Source organism: Manis pentadactyla, chromosome 8 (genome assembly GCF_030020395.1).
Source record: "Manis pentadactyla isolate mManPen7 chromosome 8, mManPen7.hap1, whole genome shotgun sequence".
Taxonomy (NCBI): Eukaryota; Metazoa; Chordata; class Mammalia; order Pholidota; family Manidae; genus Manis; species Manis pentadactyla.
The window spans coordinates 124,522,256-124,543,385 of NC_080026.1; the positions used below are offsets into that span (position 1 = coordinate 124,522,256).

A 21,130-nucleotide genomic window follows, 5' to 3' on the forward strand; every position below is an offset into this window, starting at 1 on the left:
ACAAAACTGTACAACAGAATCCTACTAGAGTTCATGTCATGAAGAGCTTGCCTCCAAATTTTGAACAACCGATAGGCTTCTTTTCAACAAACAGTGAGATAAAATATTATTACCTATTATTTCCTTTTTCACCTCAGCTGTCAGAAAGCTCAGAGCTAAACTGAATGCTCAGCTATGGAACAGTCTTCTCCCAATTTCCTGGTGAAATTCCATCTTTGTTCTGTATTATTTGAGATCACTCTTACTGGATTTATTTTTAAGGCCTGTTGCATTCATGAAAGCCCCTTTAAAATTCTTTTTGGTAATAGTGAGAAAATTTTAAATAAAAGGTAGTCATGAAATGAAAAAGACGCAGAATATCCAAAATACAACTGCTGTTTGAAAAGGAGCTCAAATTGAAGAACAATTGGGCTACATAGAAATATTCAGGAGTTCGAGGAGCAAAAGGGAGCATAAAGGCTTGGAGAAAAACACTAGTCCAAGAGGAATGAAGATCAGAAGAAAGAATCAATATGGAAATGCTTGAAAAATAGGTTACCAGTGTGTGGCACCATTTTCAACTTTATCATTACTGTGGCCATTGGCAGACTTGGGCTCCACTCTCATCTCTGCCAACAGCAACAGTGTGAGTATCTGCCACCATTTATAGAACACTTACTCTGAGCTGGGTATGGTATCAATTAATGGCATCAACCATTCAAAGTGCATCTGCAGACCCAGTGCTGGTTTGGAAATGTTACCAGTTGATGAGATGAGGAGCTGGTGTTGAATGTCAGTCAACAGCATCACCCAGCCCTGTTACATTCAGCTAATATCTATATCTATCTGTCTATCTGTCTATCTATCTATCTATCATCTATCTATCTATCTGTGTATGTTTGGGAAGTAAGGGTCTCTTGATGAAGAAAACAGAGTTCAACTTACATTCTGGCTCTCTATCTCACTCACATCAGACTCACAACTGTCTGCACTCATCTGCAGAATTCCATGTGCCTCAGTTCAGTTCATTTCCTCATAGTCATTTTGCAATTGCCAGTTGAGACTCTGAAAGCTTAAACAACAGCCCCAAGTCACAGTGCTAGTAGGTGGTGGAACTAGGGTTTTATCCAAGGTCTACCTGACACCAGGGCCTGTACTCTGAGTCATTAACAGGCTGCAGCATCCTCAGAGAGTCATGCAATGTCTCTGGGCATCCGTTTACCTGTAAACTGAGCTATTCAGATTACTACACTTGCTACTACCACTAATAATAAGTTTCTACTTACTGAAAATCAATGTGTGGCAGGCTATGTGTTAGGCACCTACGTGGTTATTTCATGGAAAGGGGGTTGTAGTTATCCATTTTACAGATTAGAACCCTGAGGCTCAGAGAGATTAAGAACTTGCCCAGACCCTTACAGATCTCCCAGATGTAAATAGGCAGTATCCGTGGTGTCCTGCACAACTCACCTCACTCGCCAGATCCCTCTTGGCTTTGGCTGCCAGAAAGGCCAAGGAGTCAAGACGTAGCTCAAATCCTTTTGCCTTCTGATTCTCCCAGTTGTTCTTATACAGTTTCTACAGGGATTTAGGAGACAAGAGCTTATCCTCCTGTGAGAGAGAGCTTCCTAGACCCTGTAACTACCTCTCTAGGAGGCAAACACCACTTACACACTTCCACAGAAATGCCAAGAACCACAGAAACCCCATAGCCTGAATACAGCCAGGCCTCTTGTTCCTGCCCTCAGCCCTCTTAACACATCAAAAGAAGAACTTGACTTCCAAGGCCTTGAAAAATACTAGGAGTCTTCGTGGAAGTCTCAAAGACATGCTTAAGGTGGAATAGTATTGCAAAACACACAGAAACATATCTGAAGGCTGTTCTCCATCTCTGTCCACACCCCCCATGCAGCCCAGGTGCTGCTCCAGCTACATTCCCTTCTCTTTCTGCCCCTAGCCTTTTGTGCACTTGGGTCTTTTCCTTGTTGCTGCCATTTCCTGTCCTGCCCAGATTGCAAATTCTTTCTTCTGGAAGGCTCTCCTCTCTTTCTCCATGTGAATCAATTTAGCCTCTGCTGCTCCTTCTAATCCTCCTCTCTACCCATTGCTCAGATCAGGACCCCAAAGACCTAGGAGCTGAATGGAGGAGCTATGGAAGGCCCCTCCTTAAAAGACAGAAGAAAGTTGGGAAAATGCCTGCTTTCATGCTTGAGAGTAATGGCTACCCTGTTGCTCATCCCTCCAAGCACTCACTGAAGCCTCGTGACAACCCCATGAGGAAGAGACTAGTATTGCCCTCACTTTACCAACGGGGCAATGAGAGCAAAGGATTTGCCCAAGGTCACAGACCTGAAGTGGCAGCACCAGGGATCGAAACCGACCAGTTGGAACTAACATCTGAACTCATGCTCCCCCTCTATGAATGCACTAATGCTGTTTCAGCCAGACCCTGGAATAACCCCTGCCTCCTGCCACACTATACGGTCAGGGTTTCAAGTCACCCCAGCCTATGCCTATGAAAGGTTGTCCATCCCTCCCCCTAAAACACTGGTCAGGAACAAGATCTGCCGGACAAGCCGTTTACAATGTCCAGAAGCATGTGACCTCAGTGGGCACACCAATTCGGTGGGTGGGTCTTGCTGACCAGGCACCTACACAGGGAGGCAGGGCCCACAGCTGGCACTCCCACTCGCTGTACCTCGCTGAGATTGGCAGCATTGACTCGGGCCTGTAAGAAGAGAGGCTCGTCTTTGCTGATGCTGTACTGATGGACAGACTGCTCGTTTCCTGCCTTGTAGGCCACCTGTTGGGAGAGAGCACCGGGTCAGGAGCAGGTGCGGTGGCATCACTCATGGGTCTTCATGTCTTCTTGGCTCTTCTGTGACTTGCACAGCAGGTGCATTATGAAACCAACCAGCCCAGATGCCAGCTGGCAGAACACAGCACACGAGGCTAAAGGTGGGGGACGGGAAGGGAGAAGGCAAAGAACCGGGGGGAGCTGGGAGAAGAATGCGGCCAGGACAGCAACCTGAAAGTCCTGCCAAGGGTTTGTTTTCACACTTTTCACTTGAGAAGACATCAACCTCCCCAAGCTATTCCATTTACATGGCTGCAGCCACAAAGAATAACCCACCAGCCCACTCAGATGAGCACAGACTCCACAAATGGGAAAAGAGGAAGCATCCTCTGCCCCCTGTACCCACAGGTACTGACACCTGGGAAAGTGAGCAGCAACCACAAAGGCAACAGGGGTGAACATCTCCTCCAAGGAAAATGTATCACTCTTGCTATTTCTCAAGTTTCCAAGGTTTCCAACTACTCCCCAATTTGACTTTCCAAGTCGTGAGTGGCTTTCTGCTGACTCATTTATGCTGATAGCCTCCTTTGTGGCAGGTATACCTAGACGGTTAGGAAGGGCTGGCTAGATTGTAGCAGCTGGGCATCTGCTCCATGCAGAAGCACACAAAGTGTTGAACACTAACATGCGAACAGCATATGTGGTGTTTTATTGTTCTGCCTCCCGTATTTAGGCTCTAGTAGGTATGCAATGCACACATCCGCAAGCAAGCATTCTCCTCCTCCAAGAGAATCCTGTGCTGGGTGAGAGAGAAGGAGGAGAAAGAGGGAACTCGGCAAGACTGAAGGCTGGGAAGGAATAACATCAGTTGGCATCTATCCCTAACCAGCAGGGGAGAAGTGTGGTGTGGGTGGCAGGCAGGCCTGGTGAGCAGTTCCCAGAGACAGCCTGGAAGCCTGTGGCAAGTTGAGTCCAGCCTATTTAAAGGGAAGGCTCTTTGGTCTCCAGTTTGTGCCTGGGCAGCCCCAGCTCCTGTCCCCAGAGGTTCCCAGGCCCATGACACAGCCACCTGGTGGAGAAAGGGCAGCCCAGGACTCACCCCGCTCTGCAGCTCCTGGCTCTTCTTGGCGTGCTCCATCTGGGTGCTGTCGGCCACACTGGTGAACTTCAGCTCATCCACCTTCTGCCTGTAGTTTTTCTGTTTCCAAAATAAAGGGGCCCTACCGCATTAGGAGTGGCCTGTCCCCACCAGCACATACATGCACACTCACATACGCACACATTCGGGGACCCAAGCATGGGTCCTGCCGCTTTAAACTGAGATGGTCTGCTCTGGTGATCATGTTTTAGTCGCTACTACTGAGTGGGGATTTGAATTTTTCCCCCTCAATAAAAATGCTGTATTTCACCACGTGCCCTGGGAGGTATCCATTTTATAAACTGAGGTCTGACATAGGAGAGTGAGGTGGAGGGAACTTGGACTTCACAACCACAAAGAGCAAGGTCCAAATCTCAGCTCCACCTCTTTGCAGCTTCACGACCTTGGGTATATCACTTAATCACTGGAACCACTCTTGCTTCAGCTGTACAGTGAGGAAAACAACAGAAGAGTGGAGGCCCCAAGACCGTGCTTTCCATGAGCGGAGTCCTTGCGCAGTCAGTGCTCGCTGCATGAGCCGTCATTCGTAACTGTTACTCACGGTGTGATATTATCCAAGAGGCAACTAAGAGCTAAGGGAGGGAAATGCCAGGAGCCGCAGACACGAGGCTAGTGTCATGTGGGATTCATCCTCACAGCTTCTTAATGTCCTGGATGACTAAGGGCTTGCCCTCATGGTGTCCCCATCTCACAGCCACAGGGTAACTGGCAAAATTTCAAATGTGCTAATTCTGTCTCCCCACGGGGACTTCTCTCCCCTCCCAGGGGTTGGTTCCTCTAGCATTTCCCCTGGAGGTGCCAGAGTCAACAGGAAAGGCAGCTGCTGAGGATGCTGGTTGAAGCGGAGCTTCCCTTGGTGGGGAGATCAGAGATAAGCAAGACCCCCAGTGCTGTCAGCAGGGGGGTTAGAGATGCCAACGGGACCCCAAAGAGGGATTAGAATATTCAAACTCCAAATTTCCTCCCTTTAGGAAAAAAATTCTGGAGAAGACTTTCCAAAGAAACTTGTGCTTTTTCTTTTTCAGTTCCAGGGTGTTGAATGGAGAAAACTTCAGCACATCACTGAAGGAGGTCACGTTGACCGTCCATTGTTGGCAATGAATGCCCAGTCACCCCAGACTCTACGTTGGTCAATCCTAAGTACTTACTGAGGAGCCAAGAATCTACCCTGTACACAACAGAGATGTAAAACAGGCCAAGAAAATGGTATCTTCCTGGCCCTCAAGGAGCTTAACAATTAGTAGGCCCAGGAAGTGAGAAAGAAACGAAAATTCCACAGGCTGAAGGGTCAGCTGGTCAGGTCGCCTTATCATGCTCCTATTCAAGACAAATGGGGTTCTGATGGCTTCACCTGGCTCTCGGCTGGTCTCAAAGAAGCTAAGTAATAGCAACTCTGAAAGGTTAGTCCCTCCTGTCTACTTCCTTAGACATACAGTCTAACCTTAAGTGTGCCTGTGTCTCACAGAAGTTTAAGTACACTGGAAAAAATAAGAATAACTTACAAAATGTGCCTTGTGGATGCAATATGGCTTCAAGGTCAAGGGCGGGGGCATTGCACCAAACACGCTGGATATAGGTCCCAGATCTGCTCCTCACCTGAAATGTGACTTTAAGTCTCACTTTCCAAATGTGTCACATGGGGATATTAATAGGATATTAACAGCGTCTACTCACACAGGGCTATTGTGAGCAAGAAACGAACAATATGAAGAAATGACCACTCAGGGTGGTCAATAAATTAGAGCAATTATTGCATAATCATTGGCAGTCTGCAAATGGCAGCTACCCTTATCGCTATTATTATCGTTTACAAGAGATATGCCAATTCAGCCTTCCTGGTTCTGAAACAAGAATTCCCTCTGAAGGTCCCAAATGGAGTTCCTGAAATAGTCACATTTCTAAATGAAATGCCCTTCAAAAGTCTGCTGCTTGCTGCCAAAGCCAGCCTACCTGGTGTAAAGAGAAGCACAGGCTGAGAACTACAGGGACTTCGAGAGGAACCTCTTCAATGTTCCTAGTTTTACATGAGAGGAAGAGAATCAGAAGGGCTGAGCGACTTGCCCAAAGTCTGCAGTGAGTTGAAGGCACAGGCATAATGAGAATGCTGACCTCCTAATATCAGACTCTCCGTTTCACACGCTCCTTAACCAACACGGTCTTCCCGCATGTGAACTGCTTGTGTATTACAGCCCTACTGAAATACTCTTTGGAGGCAAGTACTTAAAGTAAATTGGAGGCTTCTTACAAATACCTCCCCCAGAAGTGTAAGGGTGTGGAAGGTTAATTCAGGGTGTGCTACAGGTGCAAAGCAAAGAACTCCTCCAAGTCACGCCCAAGCGTGGGGGCCGGGGAGGTGGACTCAGAGGAAAGTATGGCTCTTGGTGACTCAGGTGCTGAGAACTCCTCAAAGCCAGGGCCTAAGCTCAGGTTACCTCGCTGACCAGCTGTCCAACCTTCTTGGCCTGTTCCAAATTGAGGCTCCCCTCAGTCAGCCAACTGACTCCTTTCATCCATGCCAGGTCAGCCTTGTACTGCAGCTGCAAGAGAAGAACCCAAGCTATAACCAGACACACGGATGCAGACTGGACAAAGCTGACAGGAGGGTCAGGAAAATGCATGCCCTGCCTTTGCCTTCTACAACAGCTGCCTCCTCCTTTATAGCTGGCAGAACTCTACTTGGGGGTGAAGCCACTGGGCCCACCTTGCCACCAGAAGAGCATGCTCGACCTCAGCACTGAAATACCACAACCTTACCAAATAGAGGGCCTTTCAGATATTTTGAAAGGACAAGGACCCTATCAACCATCGTGCTAAATTTCCAAAATGTTCTTACTATTCAACACTGCATCCCTTCTGCTCATCCCCATTACCAACATCTTGGCTTCTGCTGCAGTAGGTCTGAGAGCCAATCCTCCATCCTCTAGTCTCCATTGTCTCAACTCTATCTATAACCTATCCATCCTCCCACGGCCCAGCACATCTCAGCAGTTCTTTGAGTCCTGTAATAGACTCATGCACAGGTTCAAAGTCACTCTGAATGTGTCACTGTATCCAATCACAAGAGAAGCTTGGAGAGAACTGGCAATGAGCCAGAACTCACCTCACTCTGGAGCCCGTAGGCTTTCTTGGCCCACTGAGTCTTCATGTCTTCGGGCAGTGCAGTGTATTCATGCAGCTTCTTCCTGTAGTCCAGGTCGCTGGCCAGGGCTTGGGCCTTCTTAGCATGCTTGATGTGTACCATATCCATGGGTAGGTGAAAGTGGGTCTTACTCTCTTCAAAACCTTTCTTATATTCAACCTTGAATATACCAGAAAGAGGCCCATTACTTGAAGCCTGCCTTTGCAGGAGTGATGTAAAAACACAGGAAAGAAGCCCAGGTTTCATGAGGAATTGGCTTTCTTGGGAATGCTATCCATTTGTCAGAAGGGTGTGACCTGATTCCTGGCTCTTTAAGGTGGTGTGCCAAGGAGCTGAGGGTGCCCCTGCTTTGTCTTGAAGGTGTGCCCCTCAACAATCCTAAATATTCTTACCTGGCTGCTCCAGGGGGAGAACACTCTATCTCTGATTTCTGTAGAAGCTTTAAGAGAGAGAATAACAAAGCTTGGGCTCCAGAGCCAGCCAAATCTGAGTTCAAAACTGATCTGCCCTTCACCAGCTGGAGGACCTCTGGAAAGTTACACCACCTCTCTAAGAGTCCACGACTGTGATAAGTAAATGAAATCGCAGCTGAAACCTGCTTAGTGCAGAGACTGGAAGATAGCAAATACTTGACAAAGGTTAGCAATGAGGATGGCAATGATTATGGTGATGAGGGTGGGGATGATGGTGATGGTGTGGGTGGTGATAAGGGTGGTGATGTTGGTGATAGTGATGTTGATGATAATAGTGGTAGTGATGTTGGTGGTGATGGTGGTGATGATGGTGGTGACGAGGGTGGTGTGGTGGTGGGTAAGGTAGCATGCTACAGTATTAGCAGTATGGTGCCAGGAAGAGTTCTAGGATCTAATTCTCTACCCCTCCACACTGTCTCATATATGATTTGGGGCAAGACACAATCTTTTTGGCTCCAGTTGCTCCAGCTGAAAATGTGAAATACCATTTTGTTCTCTGTCGATACTGAAGCCAAATCCTCAATGTCTCTGTTTGCTTCATGACTCTGCACTTCACAGGGCTTCACAGGGCTTGTTCCGTAGTCACATCCAAAGTGGCAACCCAGACGCCAACTCTCTAATTCTATTCAAGCTATGGCTCCTTAATGACTCATCAGATAATTAGATCTGACTGCACCATCAGAGCACCGTAAGCTGGCTTCACACTTCGGAACAGCAATTGTAAGGCAGAAACCCAATGTTCTTATGTCCTTTTGGCCTGTTAGGCACTGGCAGGGGAGACTTGCTTAGCAACCAAGTCTGTCCCTTCTAGCAGAACTGTCCTTCCCCAAAGGATTTTGGCAAATGACATTTATCAAGGTTAATGTCCAGCCATCACAGATATTTACAAGCAACAGCTTTTTTTTTGATTGGTTGGAGCCTGGACGCCTCAGTGGTTTGTTAAATATTTTGAAAATCACGTGTGATTGTGACCACAAGATTCATCCAGGATATTTCCACAAAAAGTAGGATCCTTACTGTCTAACTCTCCAAGGAGAATTAAGCTCCATTAGGAAGGAGCCCTGTTATGCATTGTCCATTCTTAGAGCCCCAGGATCTGTCCCCCTTGCACAGGATCTTGTCCGGGATAGTTGTTTGTAAATATCTATGGAATGAATAAATGTAGCCAACACCTTTGTACCTTGGTCAGTAGATGCTGGTCACCGTTAGGGGCTATACGCCTTATCTTTTCTAAAAGAATAGTATGCTAACCAATGCTGGTGAGGATGCAAAGAAATGGGAACCCTCTTACACTGTTGGTGGGAAAGAGAATTGATGCAACCACTGTAGAAAGCAGTATGGAGATTCCTCAAAATAATAAAAATATAAATACTGTTCGACCCAGTAATTTCACTTCTAGGAATTTACCCCCCAAAAATAAAATCCCTGATTTGAAAAAAGAGATGCACCCCTATGTTTATCATAGTACTATTTACGATAGCCAAGCTATGGAAGCAACCTAAGTGTCCATTAATAAATGAATGGATAAAGAAGATGTGGTACATATACACAATGGAATATTATTCAGTCATAAAAAGAAAATAAATACTGCCATTTGCAATAGCATGGATGGATCTAAAGGGTTTTATGTTCAGTGAAATAAGCCAGGTGGAGAAACAAACACCATGACTTTACTTACTTGCAGAGTACAAAAACAAAGCAAAACAGAATGAACAAAACAGCAGTAGACTCATACACACTGAGAAGTGACCAGTGGTTACCACCAGAGAGGGAGTGGGGTGGTTGGGGGCGGATGGGGAAGGGGGATAAAGGAGCACAATAATTCACAATCCCAATATAAATTGGTCACAGGGAGGGTAGCACAGTATGGAGAATACAGTCAATGATTTTGTAACATCCTTCTATGTTGATAGTAACCGCACTAGAGGGGGTGAGGATTTAATAATACAGTTAACTGTTGAACTGCTGTGCTTTACATTTGAACCAATATAAGATTGTGTATCAATGATGCTTCAATAAAAAAAAAAAGAATAGCATGCTTTGGCAAAATGAGGAAAGTGAACAAACTTCTCATGCAAGCCAGGAAAGAAATTGTAGGTGGAAGTCAATAAAAAGGTAAGAGTCCCAGGTGAAGCAGGCCTGGGAAAACTTTCAACACTAAGGAAAAGGTTGAGGGAGAAAAGAGTTTACCTCGCTGCTCATCTTGGCAACCTGCAGGGAGTGCAGAAGCCTGGAGTCTGTAGTTCCCATGACTCTGCCTTTCGTTTTTTCATATTCTTCTTTGTATTTAATCTTGAGTGAAAGAAGAAAGTCTACCATCAAGGAAAGAGAAACTTTGCCATCTAAGAGGCTCTGGTTTTAACAAGAGCAAGGGGAACGATTCAGAAAAAACACCTCCCAGTCTTTCTTGAACCCAGAAAAAGATTAAAGTATTCTGATGTTTTCAACATTTGCAGTCATTTTTTTTTTTTCTGTAGGACCACTGAGATTTCATTAGAACCATTTCTTACGCATTTCTGAGATAATGAGAGAAAACCTACATTGCTTGCAAGCTCTCCAGACACTTTGGCGGCCAACAGAGGCATGGCATCCAGCTTCATCTCAAACCCTCTGCCCTTGGTCTTCTCCCAGCCTTCTTTGTACTTAACCTGACAAACAAAAACGCAAGTGAACTGGACTCACTCTCTATACTCCTGCCTAAGGTTGAGAAGACATTAAAAAATTAAAAAACAGCAAAGTTGGTCTCTTCACCTGTTTACAGACCAGGATCTTGGCTATTATCATCAAATGGTAATAGTGATTATTAATCCAGTTAATTGATTCCTGAGCTATTGGGCCATGCAGGGCAGTGGTAATGGGACAGGACAAAGAGAAAACCCACGTGCTCATCCTCACTCTGCTGATCACGAGACCTGGGCCAATCGCTTCCCTTTTTAGACCTCAGTCTGCCATCTGCAGAAAGAATATCCTATTTTCTGCCTCAGGGTTGCTGTGAGACCAAATTGGATATAGTATGTGAACCGATCCTAAGCTAGGAAAGTGCCACACAAATGGAAGGTGTTTGCTGCCGGCCTGATGCCACCACCTACAGCTTAGTGTTCCTTCCCTAAGGGCCTCTACTCATCAGCTGCCAATTCTTCGCACTAGGCTGTGAGGCTCAGCCCCCTCATGCAGGGTCACTTGGATTAAAGACAGCAATGCTGACGTCTGACCCAGGGCAAGCCCTGCCACTAACTGTGTCCCTCCCACAAATACCTCCTGGGGGTTCTCGTAACTGAATAATTCCATACTTCAAGTGTCGACCCCCGTGTCCAGCATAAAACAAGCATTCAAAACACATTGGTTCGTTTTCTTCTTCTCCTGCCCCACAAATCCATCTAGAATGAGAAGCTTCATCATAGCCTGCCTGCGACTCCAGAAAGAATCTGGTGACTAAGATTGATCTTAAAACTTAAATTTTCTCCACATAGCAAAGCATCGGTTGGCAGTCACTAGACTGATGATAAAGAGGATGATGACACGTGTGTGTCTGAACAAGTACCACCCACGTGCTCACATGACTTAAATCGCCACAATCTGTCCGCTGAGGCAGCAAAACGAAACACTATAACGTGATGAAGGCCTCCCACGAACAGCACCGTTCCTGCTGTTGGACTGGTACCTTCATCTCCACATCTGCAGGAGAACCACCCCACGTTCTCACGCCTGTTGCTTGCTTACCTCACTAAATAGTTCAGCATTGGATTTGGCCTTCACCAGCTGAGGCACATCTTGTGGCAATGTGTAATTCAACTTATTTTTCTCATAGTCAGCACGGTAATTCACCTGTTCAATTTAAAGCAAACCCAGGGGATCAATGCAAGGTTTTTATATGGGCAGAAGGAGAATTTGGGAGAGAACACTCTCTTTTTCCCCTTTCTCTTAGACCTAGAGCTGAGAAGGAGTTTCTTGATACGGCATTTTACAAGGAAGCCTGTAATTTTATGAATGTCTTAAATTAACAGACCAAACATGCCAAATGAACAGTAGAACAACTCAGAGGCACACTCAGATGAGTTTGTGACAGGTTTCTCCATGGTGATGTCCCCAGCCTCCTTGGAAACACGAGAGGGTATGAAGCTTACTTTGTTTTAACTTGCTGTGGTGCTGAACATCTCACGATATATGCAAGGTAGATACTCGAACAGTAATTATCAAATGCTTGTCCAAATTGAAAAGAATCACAAAAGAAAAGCCAGACATTATGTGACTCCCAATGGAAGAAAACAGAATTATCTGAGAAGCAATCTTGCCCCCAAATTAAATGGAACCTGATCAAGCCAATAGATGCAACTAGTATTTTATAGGACATTTGGAGGCCAGAGGACACATTAAGTCTACACTGGGATGCAATCAGCAAAGCTCAGACTGTGGGAAACGCTACAGGATAAATAATTGAGTTTCTTCAACAAACAACTTGGAGGAAAAGAGGAATACTTTAAGACAATAAGAGTCTTAAAGACATAACAACCAATCACAAAGTGTGGATCTTATTTAGATCCTAAGGAAGTTAAAAAATTTTAACCTTAAGAGACTATTGGAATATCAAATGCTAATTGGACACTGGGGGCATTAAGAATTATTGTTGTTTTTTTGCTGTAAAGTATTAAATTGGATAATTTTTTATCTTTTAAGAGATGCATACTAAAATATTTCTAGATTCAGTTACGTAACACCTGGAATTTCCTTTAAAACAATATGGGAGGGGAGAAATGGATGGGCATATAGATGAAGCAAGACTGGCCATGAGTTGACAGTTGTTGAATCTGGGTGATGGGTGCATGGAGATTCATTATATATTCTATTTTTGAATGTATTTGATATTTTCCATAATAAAGAGTCTAAATCAAGGGGGTCACATCATGGTTGTGATAAGACATATATCAGCATTAATCAAAGTCATATCCTTAGGGAGCCAGATATCCAGAGGCCACAAAGCACAAGTCCCCAACATCCATCTGGGCAGGAGTAGGTCACTCACATGACTCAGTTGCTGGGCACTGATTTTGGCTTGAACAATCTGAGGCGTGTTGCTCACAGAGCTGTATTTCAACTTGTCAATGCTTTGCCTGTAGTTGGCCTAGGTAAAAAGAGGCACAAGAAGATGTTGCTTGCACTTTTCTCTAAGATTTGCTTAGCTCTCTCCCCCTAAACCCAACAGAGCTGTGAGTTTCAACTACTAGGAAACAAATGAAATATTCCAATTGGAAACCAACAGACACTCCAGCACACTGATGGTGAAATAGCACATTGAAAAGTGAGTGGCTTGAACAGGCAGTTCACAAAAGAGGTCAACTAAATGGCCAGTGAGCACAGGAAAAGGGGCTCACCTATATTATTAATCAGAGAAATGCATGTAAAAACCATAAGAGACACCACCCCACATTCGCCCAAAGAGTGAAAATGTAAATGGCAGACAATACCCAGTGGGGACAAGGGGGCAGAGCTGTGGAAACCCTCATGACACAGCTGGCAGGAAAGCAGCCTGGAGACCGCTTTGGGAAATGGTGTGGCCCCCTGGTGGGAAATACACACCCCGACATCCCCACTCTTCAGTCCCTAGGTGCATTCCCAGTGAAACTGCAGGCACAAGGTCACTTCACAGGAATTCACGCTGTGTATATGCACTCAGTGTACTTCTCTGTATATGTTTTGCTTCACAAGAAAAGAGTCTTTTTCTTTTAAGGAAAAGGAAAATGAAAGAAGGATAGAAAGTCCATCTAAAGCCATATGCATGTCTAGGTGGGAGATGATGGAGTATCAGTGGCTCTGTGAGGACGGTCTGAACGTACCTTTGCGCTTTACACCAGCCCCTGCCTGGCCCTAGCTTCCACCATGCCACAGCCCCTGAAAAAACTGCCCTAAGCTTGGCACTTCCAGAAAAGATGTGGGTTCAGAAGAGAAGGACGTGGAACCTCGAGGGCACCCTGGAGCATTGACTCCTGAGTCTCCCACAACTTCAAGATATTGGGGGCAAGTGAATTTTCTCTTTTGAAAGTATAATCTGCTCTTCAGAGAGTCAAGGATGATTAGCCATCTCCACATGAGAATATATTCATCCAGTCATCTTCTTTTCCTCCAAACATGCCTAAGATTAGCTGCAGAGTGAATGGGAACTCAAGCCGAGAGGTAAAGGAATATGTTTGAGACCTGTGGGTGGGTAATGAGGGGTGAGGGCTGGGGTGAGCTGAGGAAAAGCCCCAGAAACCTGTATAGGTAGAAGGGGAGCCAGGATGCAGACAGGTGAAGGAAAAGAGCGTGAGGCTATGGAGGGCAAATAGCCTCTTCCACAATTTAATGAAGGTTGGCCCTAAATCCAGGTAAAGAAGGAAAAGTTAAGTCATCCCTAATCCTGACCTTCTTCTGGTGTGCCCACCTGGTCCTCTTTCATGCATCTGCTTGCTCAGCCATTCGTTCCTTCAACAGTTACAGAGAGTCTCTTCTGAACAGAGTGGGCAGACTCAGCACAGCCCTGTGCACGTAGAGATCTTAGGCATGTGCTTGCGCCCAGGACCCCACACTGAGCCAGCCCCTCTGGACACGTGACCTGTCCACATACATGCTCCAGGTAGGCCCATTAGTTGGTGAGACACTGGCTTTGTTCAGTCATTAGATCACCGCTGAACATCTACTCAGTCTTTATGTCTTTCTTATTCTTGTTCTTATTCATGCCTAGTCTTGTGTTTTACTACCTGAAGCCCAGGGCCCCACCCAGCATCCCACGTGGTATGGCAGCTTCTTTAGGCCTAGGTTCTGCCTGAGAACATCACACCCCCTTGCTGCACCCCGTGACCTATTGCCATCCCTGCTCAGACCTCTGCCTGCTGCCTCTGGTCACATTCCTCTGGCAGCTGGCTCTGCCCTTCATGGGGGCCACGCCTGCAGCCACTGCTGCACTTCCCTCCCATTTCCTGCCTGTCTAGACTAGCATCTGATGCGCCTGCCATTCCATCTGCCTGCTGCTACCTCCTATTGCTGCCTCCACAAGTGACAGCCCATGTTGGGGGCTCTTTGCAGCCCAAAGATCACAAAGTGTATGAGAGCCAAACAGACCTTTGGTGAAATAGGCCTAAGGGCCAACTTAATACCTCACCTCTTTCTTGTACTCACTCCATTGTTACCTGTCCCAACATTGGCTAACAAAAATTATGGCTAAAAAATTGCACTTACCATGTGCCTAGGACTATTTCAAGTGTTGTACACATATTAACATATTTAAGCCTCCCAACCACCCTGTAGGTAGACACTTACACTATTCCTACCTTACAGTGTGAACACTGGGGCCCAGAGACCTGAAGTTACTTTTGCAAGGCCACCCAGCTAACATCAGAGCTAGGATTCTAATCCCGGCACTCTGTCTCCTAACATGGCCCTCAATCTATTATTATAAACCTGGTTCTCCAAAGCTAGTGTGCTTGGAACTATTATTTGTGATTATACAGATGGACCAGGGGTTCCCCAGAGCCAGAGCTAAGATCAATTAAACAAGGAAATGTATTCCAGGTACAAACCAATGACTTGTGAGTGAACTCCTAGAACAGGACCTAGGGAGAGCAGACTGTTCCTGACACTGGGCCACAACATAGAGATAAAGGTCAGCATTGCTTTATGCCCTTGGTTAGTGGGTCAAGGAAAAAAGGTTTTGCTCATTCTGGGTTTTGGGTATGAGGTATGTAGGAAAACAAGGAAATACAAAGTCATTTCAATGTCAACTATTACTGAGAATAGAGTACAGTTGCTTCCTAATACATTAATTCAGAGGAAAAGTATCATCTCATAATAAAAAGTCTATTAGAATTCAGAATTATGCATGATCAAATGTCACAAAACCTGTATTTTTTAAATAGCATACTCCTTTCTGTTAATTCCACCTTAAGTATGTTGCAGAGTACAATAACTTTCCTCTACAGGACATGATTAATCACACCTTTGCAACATTACAGATGCTTAGCTATTGCTTCTATCTACTTTCTGAAGGATCTCTTTACTGAGAATAGAGTCTCATTTCAATGCTATTAGTGTTTATAAAATCCATCTAAAAGGAATGCTCTCTAATTAAGGACCTATGCTTATTTAATTTCATAGCTAAGTGACCACCTTTAAAGCTACCAAAACAGAAAGAGAGAAAATAAATGTACTGTAATGGATTCCACAAGCTTCCTGAAGACTGAAGTCCCTCCATTAGGGATGGTAAACTCAGATTCACACGGGAGCCAAGAAGGTAAGGTAAAGGAGGACAAGCAAATGGAGAGCAGCTGCCACTCAGTCCCAGCCAGTTGCTACCAGGCAGGAACTAGGGCTGCAGTTCCCAGAGTTTTCAATTTTTCAAAAAAAGTGAAAATATGAGTTACATGCAAACTTTCCCAATTCCTACATGTTGGTCCAATTATTTTTTAAACATGGTATGGCCAAGTGAATCACCTTTGCAGCCTGGCTCTGGCTCATGGGCTGCCAGCTTAGAACCCACCTCTGCTTCCAGTTAATTTTTCTAATACAGTCTAGTTTAATTCTTCTATCAGAAATCCCCAGTTGAGCTGGATAATTCAGGTGCATGGTTTGATCCACAGCCTTATACAGACCAACATAAAGCAAGTCATGTTATAATGAAAGTGTACAAAGTTGTAGGAATCGTGTTTGATTTGTGCTATTAGGCGTGATTTACAGAATTCTAATGCAAGAGCACACACTCAAATTTTAATGAGGTGCTCTTGACCCTTGACTTTCCCAGGTAATGCATGCAGCCCCCAAAAAAGCAAGTAGCTTTGGCAGTCAAGTTTAACCTTGAGTTTCATTAAAGTGAAATGAGTAAGTCAACCCAACCAAACTTCTCAGGAAAGGAGAAGCAAAATTTAGGCCTTTCATATTCCTTTACTTCTCATCCCCTGCTTTACTCTACCTTTGAAAGCCCATTTCATTCATTAAATCATCTGCCAGTGACTGTCCAGCATCATTGTGTAAACTGCTGAGACACTGGAGATGAGCAAGAGAGAGAGAGATGTGAAGACCTATCAGGCAAGAGCAAAACCCAGGTCAACTACTGGAGCTGCATCCATCCCAAAGGAATGTGAAGGAAAGTAGCATTCAATAAATGGGTATTCAATAAATATATTTTGAATAAATTACTGATTGATTGGAGATAACCTTCGCTGACAAATAACCATGGTACCAACTCAGTTTTAAACCACTTTTTAAGATAGCAGATGACTTTTATCATCTTCCTTTTACTTCTGTATTTTTCAAAATTTCCTATAATACATAGTAAAATTCTTATAACTAGAAAACAATAAATGTAATTAAGTATACATATTTCATTGGGAGCAAGTCAAACTATAAATAAGTAAATAAAAGTGCTTCTGAGAAAAAAAAAGTCAACATTACCACTTCCTCTCAACTTACAACCATTTCACTGTACTTCTTTCAGCCCCTAAAAATACCACACTCCTAAATTTTACAATAAAAGAAAAAGTTCAGCACTGTTAAGGAACAGCCACTTTAAATGTGCCCAGCAGCCGGCAGTCTACCAAATTCCAAGAGGAGAAATTAAACTGCAGGTTATTTTCAAGGCAAAAACCAGAGGTGTCCCCACCTTACACTGAAAAATCGAAGCATTTCCAAACATGCACAAAAGGGCTTCCCCTTCTCAATCCCTTCCATCTCCTATGAACTATCCTGTTTCTTTCCATCTTGCTGCCTGGGACCCATTCCACACAAGGAAAGTGACAAGGAATGAAGCAGGAGGGGCCATTGCAAGAGGACTTACATCTTTCAAGGGAACCAGTTTCATTGTTGTTTGATAGGAAGGCGTGAGAGTGGCTGGGTAGTTGTAGTCAACAATATCGTGTTTATAATCGGCCTTGTAGGCGATCTGAAACACAAAGAAAAGAACAAAAAGAGAGAAATTAGCCCCCACTTTCTTTTGACCTTGTTTGAATGTCACAGGAGATATTTTAAAAGCATCCAGAAACAAAATTAATTCAATTTCATCACCTCCAAGGAAAATTATGTTCACACTTTTGCCTTTAATTAATTTGAATTCTTCTTCTTAATTAATCCAACATTAGTTAACTTCCATCTGTAGCACGTTTATTTTATCTTTCTTATTAATTATGGAACCTCTTGCAGTTTTTGTTAAAAGGAAGCATTTGCACAGGGGCATACAATGAAAGAGCTTCTTGGCGAACCCCCAGAAAATAAATGAAAAGTCAAGAATCTTCAGAGTATTTAAATTTTTTTCTAAAGGTCAAATTTAACATTCTTGAGCAGAGGCCAATTTACATTTGTATGTTTTAATAATGAAATCAGTTTATTTTAAGTTCCCTTTACCTCCAAGATTTACAACTTGGCATTTGCAAATCTGTAAACTTAATTGACAAAGCCAAGGAGAGATTAATAGATGACATGTTACGGGGAAAACAGGGACCTGATCTATTTGTTGTCCCTCTTCCTTGACCAGTGCCTGGCCTTGGAAGGTCTTCAATGACCACTGTGTGAATAAATGGACCAGTCAACCTATCAACTCCAAATAAATCACAAATGCTTTGGACATTTGAGAAATTTCAAATAAGAATTATGCTCATCCATTTCACTTATCTCTCAGACACAAAGTTTTTCTCACACTGGATCAATTATAATAGATCTAAGTACTCTTCCAGCCAGAGAAAGCTGAGAGAAATAAATTGAAGCTTTTGAAAAGTCAATTCAAAGGCTAAGGATTTTATTTAGCCTTGGTTGTACTGGTTAACATTTATAAAATATTATGGGTCAGTCTTTACACAAAAAAACACTGATTTTTAAAAAGAAAGGTTGAAAAAGAATTGACTGAATTCTCATGCTCCACCTCACTCCACCCCACGGGTCCCCAGGACCTACAGGCCCTTTACAAAAGGACTCACATTGCTTGCCAGACTTCCAACCTTCATAGCATGGAGAGTCCGTCTGTCCATACCAACTCCTTCATAGTGGCCTCGCATGTGGTTCTGGTAGTTTTGTTTATATTTATTCTACACATAAACAAAAAGATTTTTAAAAAGCATTCTCTTCCCAATTTGCTGAAGATAAACTATTCATCTTAATGCACTAAATTGGAAATATAAATAATGAAATAGAACCTACTTAAGTAGTGTTTCACTGAATAAAATATGAACCTTTTCTTTTAAACACCTTAACTTTAAAGCACAAGACGTTGGAGTGAGACAAGCGCACAAGCAAACATAGGATCTGATGATCACAAACAGCACAAAACAGACCTGATTTTTTTTTTTTTTTACATTTTCTGCTGTAAGTAAATATACCAGATTTCTCCAAAACCAGGCAAAAACCAGTTTTACAGGCACTGTGTGCAAAACTCCATGCTGGGGGCTGGCAGAAATCACTGCATGCTGCTATCTCCATTTCTAAATATATGAAGAATAAAATCTGAGCTTTGCCAAATTCTGTGATTTTTACATTACAGATTGGTTACTACTACAACCATATGAAATAATGATGTAATGTTCTGAATGCAGCTTATCAAATAAAGAAAGAATCAAAACAGAAAGACAAGAAGTCAGAAATAGGAAAATCTGGGTAGCTTCTAATGAAGCTACATTGAAACACCAACCTGGGAGGCCACTGAGTTTCCAGTAAGTCAGACTATTAAAAGAAAACTGTTACTATATAACAGACATGATTCTACTTATCTCAGCTAATCTTCGCATGCATTCTATGAGAAGGAACGAATTAGTATAATCTCCATTTTACAGATGGCCAAAGTGGCTCAGAGAGCTTAAACAATCTGCCAAAGGTCAGCCACTTGGCTCTGTCAGCTCCAAAGCTGGTCCTCTTAACCACTACATTTATGCACAATAAATTCTTCACTAAGCCTTATAAAGTCCCTCACGATTTTAAATTCTACTATTATGTGCAGCTAATCAGACATAAAATCACATAATCTAGTATAGGTCCTGGATGCTCTCAAGGAACCATCCCCAGAACTTCTCTGAGAATTCCCAAATTTGCAAGTGCCACTCTAACATACATCTGCTCATCTGTAAGATGGGGAAATAACATCGGGTTCCTGGGTGACCGTACACACTAAATGAGACTGTGCATTAACTAAGAAGCACCAAGTTGCATGGAGGGGGGACGCTGCATGCTCAGCCGGGCTCCCTCGCCAGCTTTCACACCCAGGAGCCAGACACTGCAATACACAAGGAACGCAGAGGCAAGTGCTGCCCTGAAGACCCAAAGTCACGTGTGTGGCGGGGGATGTGACAGAATTTAACACTATATGGACCAGTCCTGGCAGGCAATTTTAATCATTGCTCTTAAGTATTTGTGCCTAAGAGGCCATGCTTCTCCAAGACACTTACATACATTCACACAGACTGTCTCTCAGTAGACCTAGAAATGAAGCTCATAGAAAAGCACCCAAAATGCTTAGGCATTGAAAACTCACATCACTGGTGAATTTTGAGATCTTGCTCACGTTCCTGAACTGAGGCGTTTCACAGTAGTTGATACTGTGACCTTTACTACTTTCCAGATCCTTTTTATACTCCACCTTGGAAACCAAAACACCAGACACACAAGAGAACCAAAGCCAATGTCACTCTTGGAAATGCCACAGGACTTCACTGGGATATTTTTAGAAAACTTTCAAACCCCAGATTTAAAACTACCAGGCAGCGTGTATTACTGTGAGTTAACTGTACACATTTTCTCTTCACATAATAAATAAGTTGATAATCAGTTGTGGTTCTGAAAGTTAAAAATATACAGTCCCTTTCAAGAGTAAATACTGTCAGATTTCATACAGCTCAAACGATGGCAAAACTGGTTTTAGAAATCAGGATGGTGTTTACTCCTGGGGGAGTGTCTGGGGATTGTGGGGGGATAGCTGGACTTCTGGTCAAGTTCTGTTTCTTAGCTTGGGTGCTGGTTACACAGATATGTCTACTTATAGAAATTCTTATTGCACACTTGCGAGGTGTGCACCTCTCTGTATGCATACTTCAATAAAATTTAACCACAAAAGTTACAAAGGAGTGTAGTCAATGAAACCACTCAGAGATACAGAGTGTCTTCTAATTTTAATGGGCCGGCTTGTTGAGCCCCCTTGGGTAACTAGATGTAAGACGTGAGGGTATAGTCATTAAATAGATGCCAAGTGTCCCAAGTAATTGGAGAAGGTGGCTAAAGGCTGATTACTATTAATAGAGGTGAGGCTCTCTCCAGTTTCTCTTACTGGATATACATAAGGGCAAAAAGAAATTGAAGGTTCCCTTGTCACCTCTGACCAAAGGAAATACAATTTGTTATCACATCTTATAAAACATATGGTGGGACTATGCCTTTTAAAGTATGCAAAATCATATGGTGCTCACAATATGACAGAAAGTGAAAAAAGTATACAAAACTGTATAAACAGTTGAATTCTAAGTAAATATATGTTATATATTTTTTATATTCAGATATATTTTGTATATTCATATATATCACATAAAAAAAGCCAGAGTGTTAACAGTACTATTAGAGGTCTGGTAGCCTGAACATCCCTAAAAGTC

General features: G+C 43.6%; 1 protein-coding gene across 9 annotated transcripts in view; it reads right to left on the reverse strand.

The window, feature by feature from the left end:
* Positions 1 to 21,130, reverse strand: part of NRAP (nebulin related anchoring protein) — a 66,756-nt gene that overhangs the window by 29,546 nt on the left and 16,080 nt on the right. For 4 of the 9 annotated variants that reach the window (XM_036898907.2, XM_036898908.2, XM_036898905.2 and 1 more), the window contains exons 12-23: positions 20,023 to 20,127; positions 18,479 to 18,586; positions 17,347 to 17,451; positions 12,568 to 12,666; positions 11,268 to 11,372; positions 10,088 to 10,195; positions 9,738 to 9,839; positions 7,036 to 7,233; positions 6,368 to 6,472; positions 3,876 to 3,974; positions 2,678 to 2,782; positions 1,450 to 1,557 (exon numbers count right to left, since the gene is read on the reverse strand). In XM_036898907.2, the coding sequence (XP_036754802.2) occupies positions 1,450 to 1,557; positions 2,678 to 2,782; positions 3,876 to 3,974; positions 6,368 to 6,472; positions 7,036 to 7,233; positions 9,738 to 9,839; positions 10,088 to 10,195; positions 11,268 to 11,372; positions 12,568 to 12,666; positions 17,347 to 17,451; positions 18,479 to 18,586; positions 20,023 to 20,127 (1,347 nt within the window). The remainder of the gene's footprint in view (positions 1 to 1,449; positions 1,558 to 2,677; positions 2,783 to 3,875; positions 3,975 to 6,367; positions 6,473 to 7,035; positions 7,234 to 9,737; positions 9,840 to 10,087; positions 10,196 to 11,267; positions 11,373 to 12,567; positions 12,667 to 17,346; positions 17,452 to 18,478; positions 18,587 to 20,022; positions 20,128 to 21,130) is intronic. The other 5 variants (XM_036898911.2, XM_036898914.2, XM_036898913.2 and 2 more) reach the window with 3 other exon arrangements.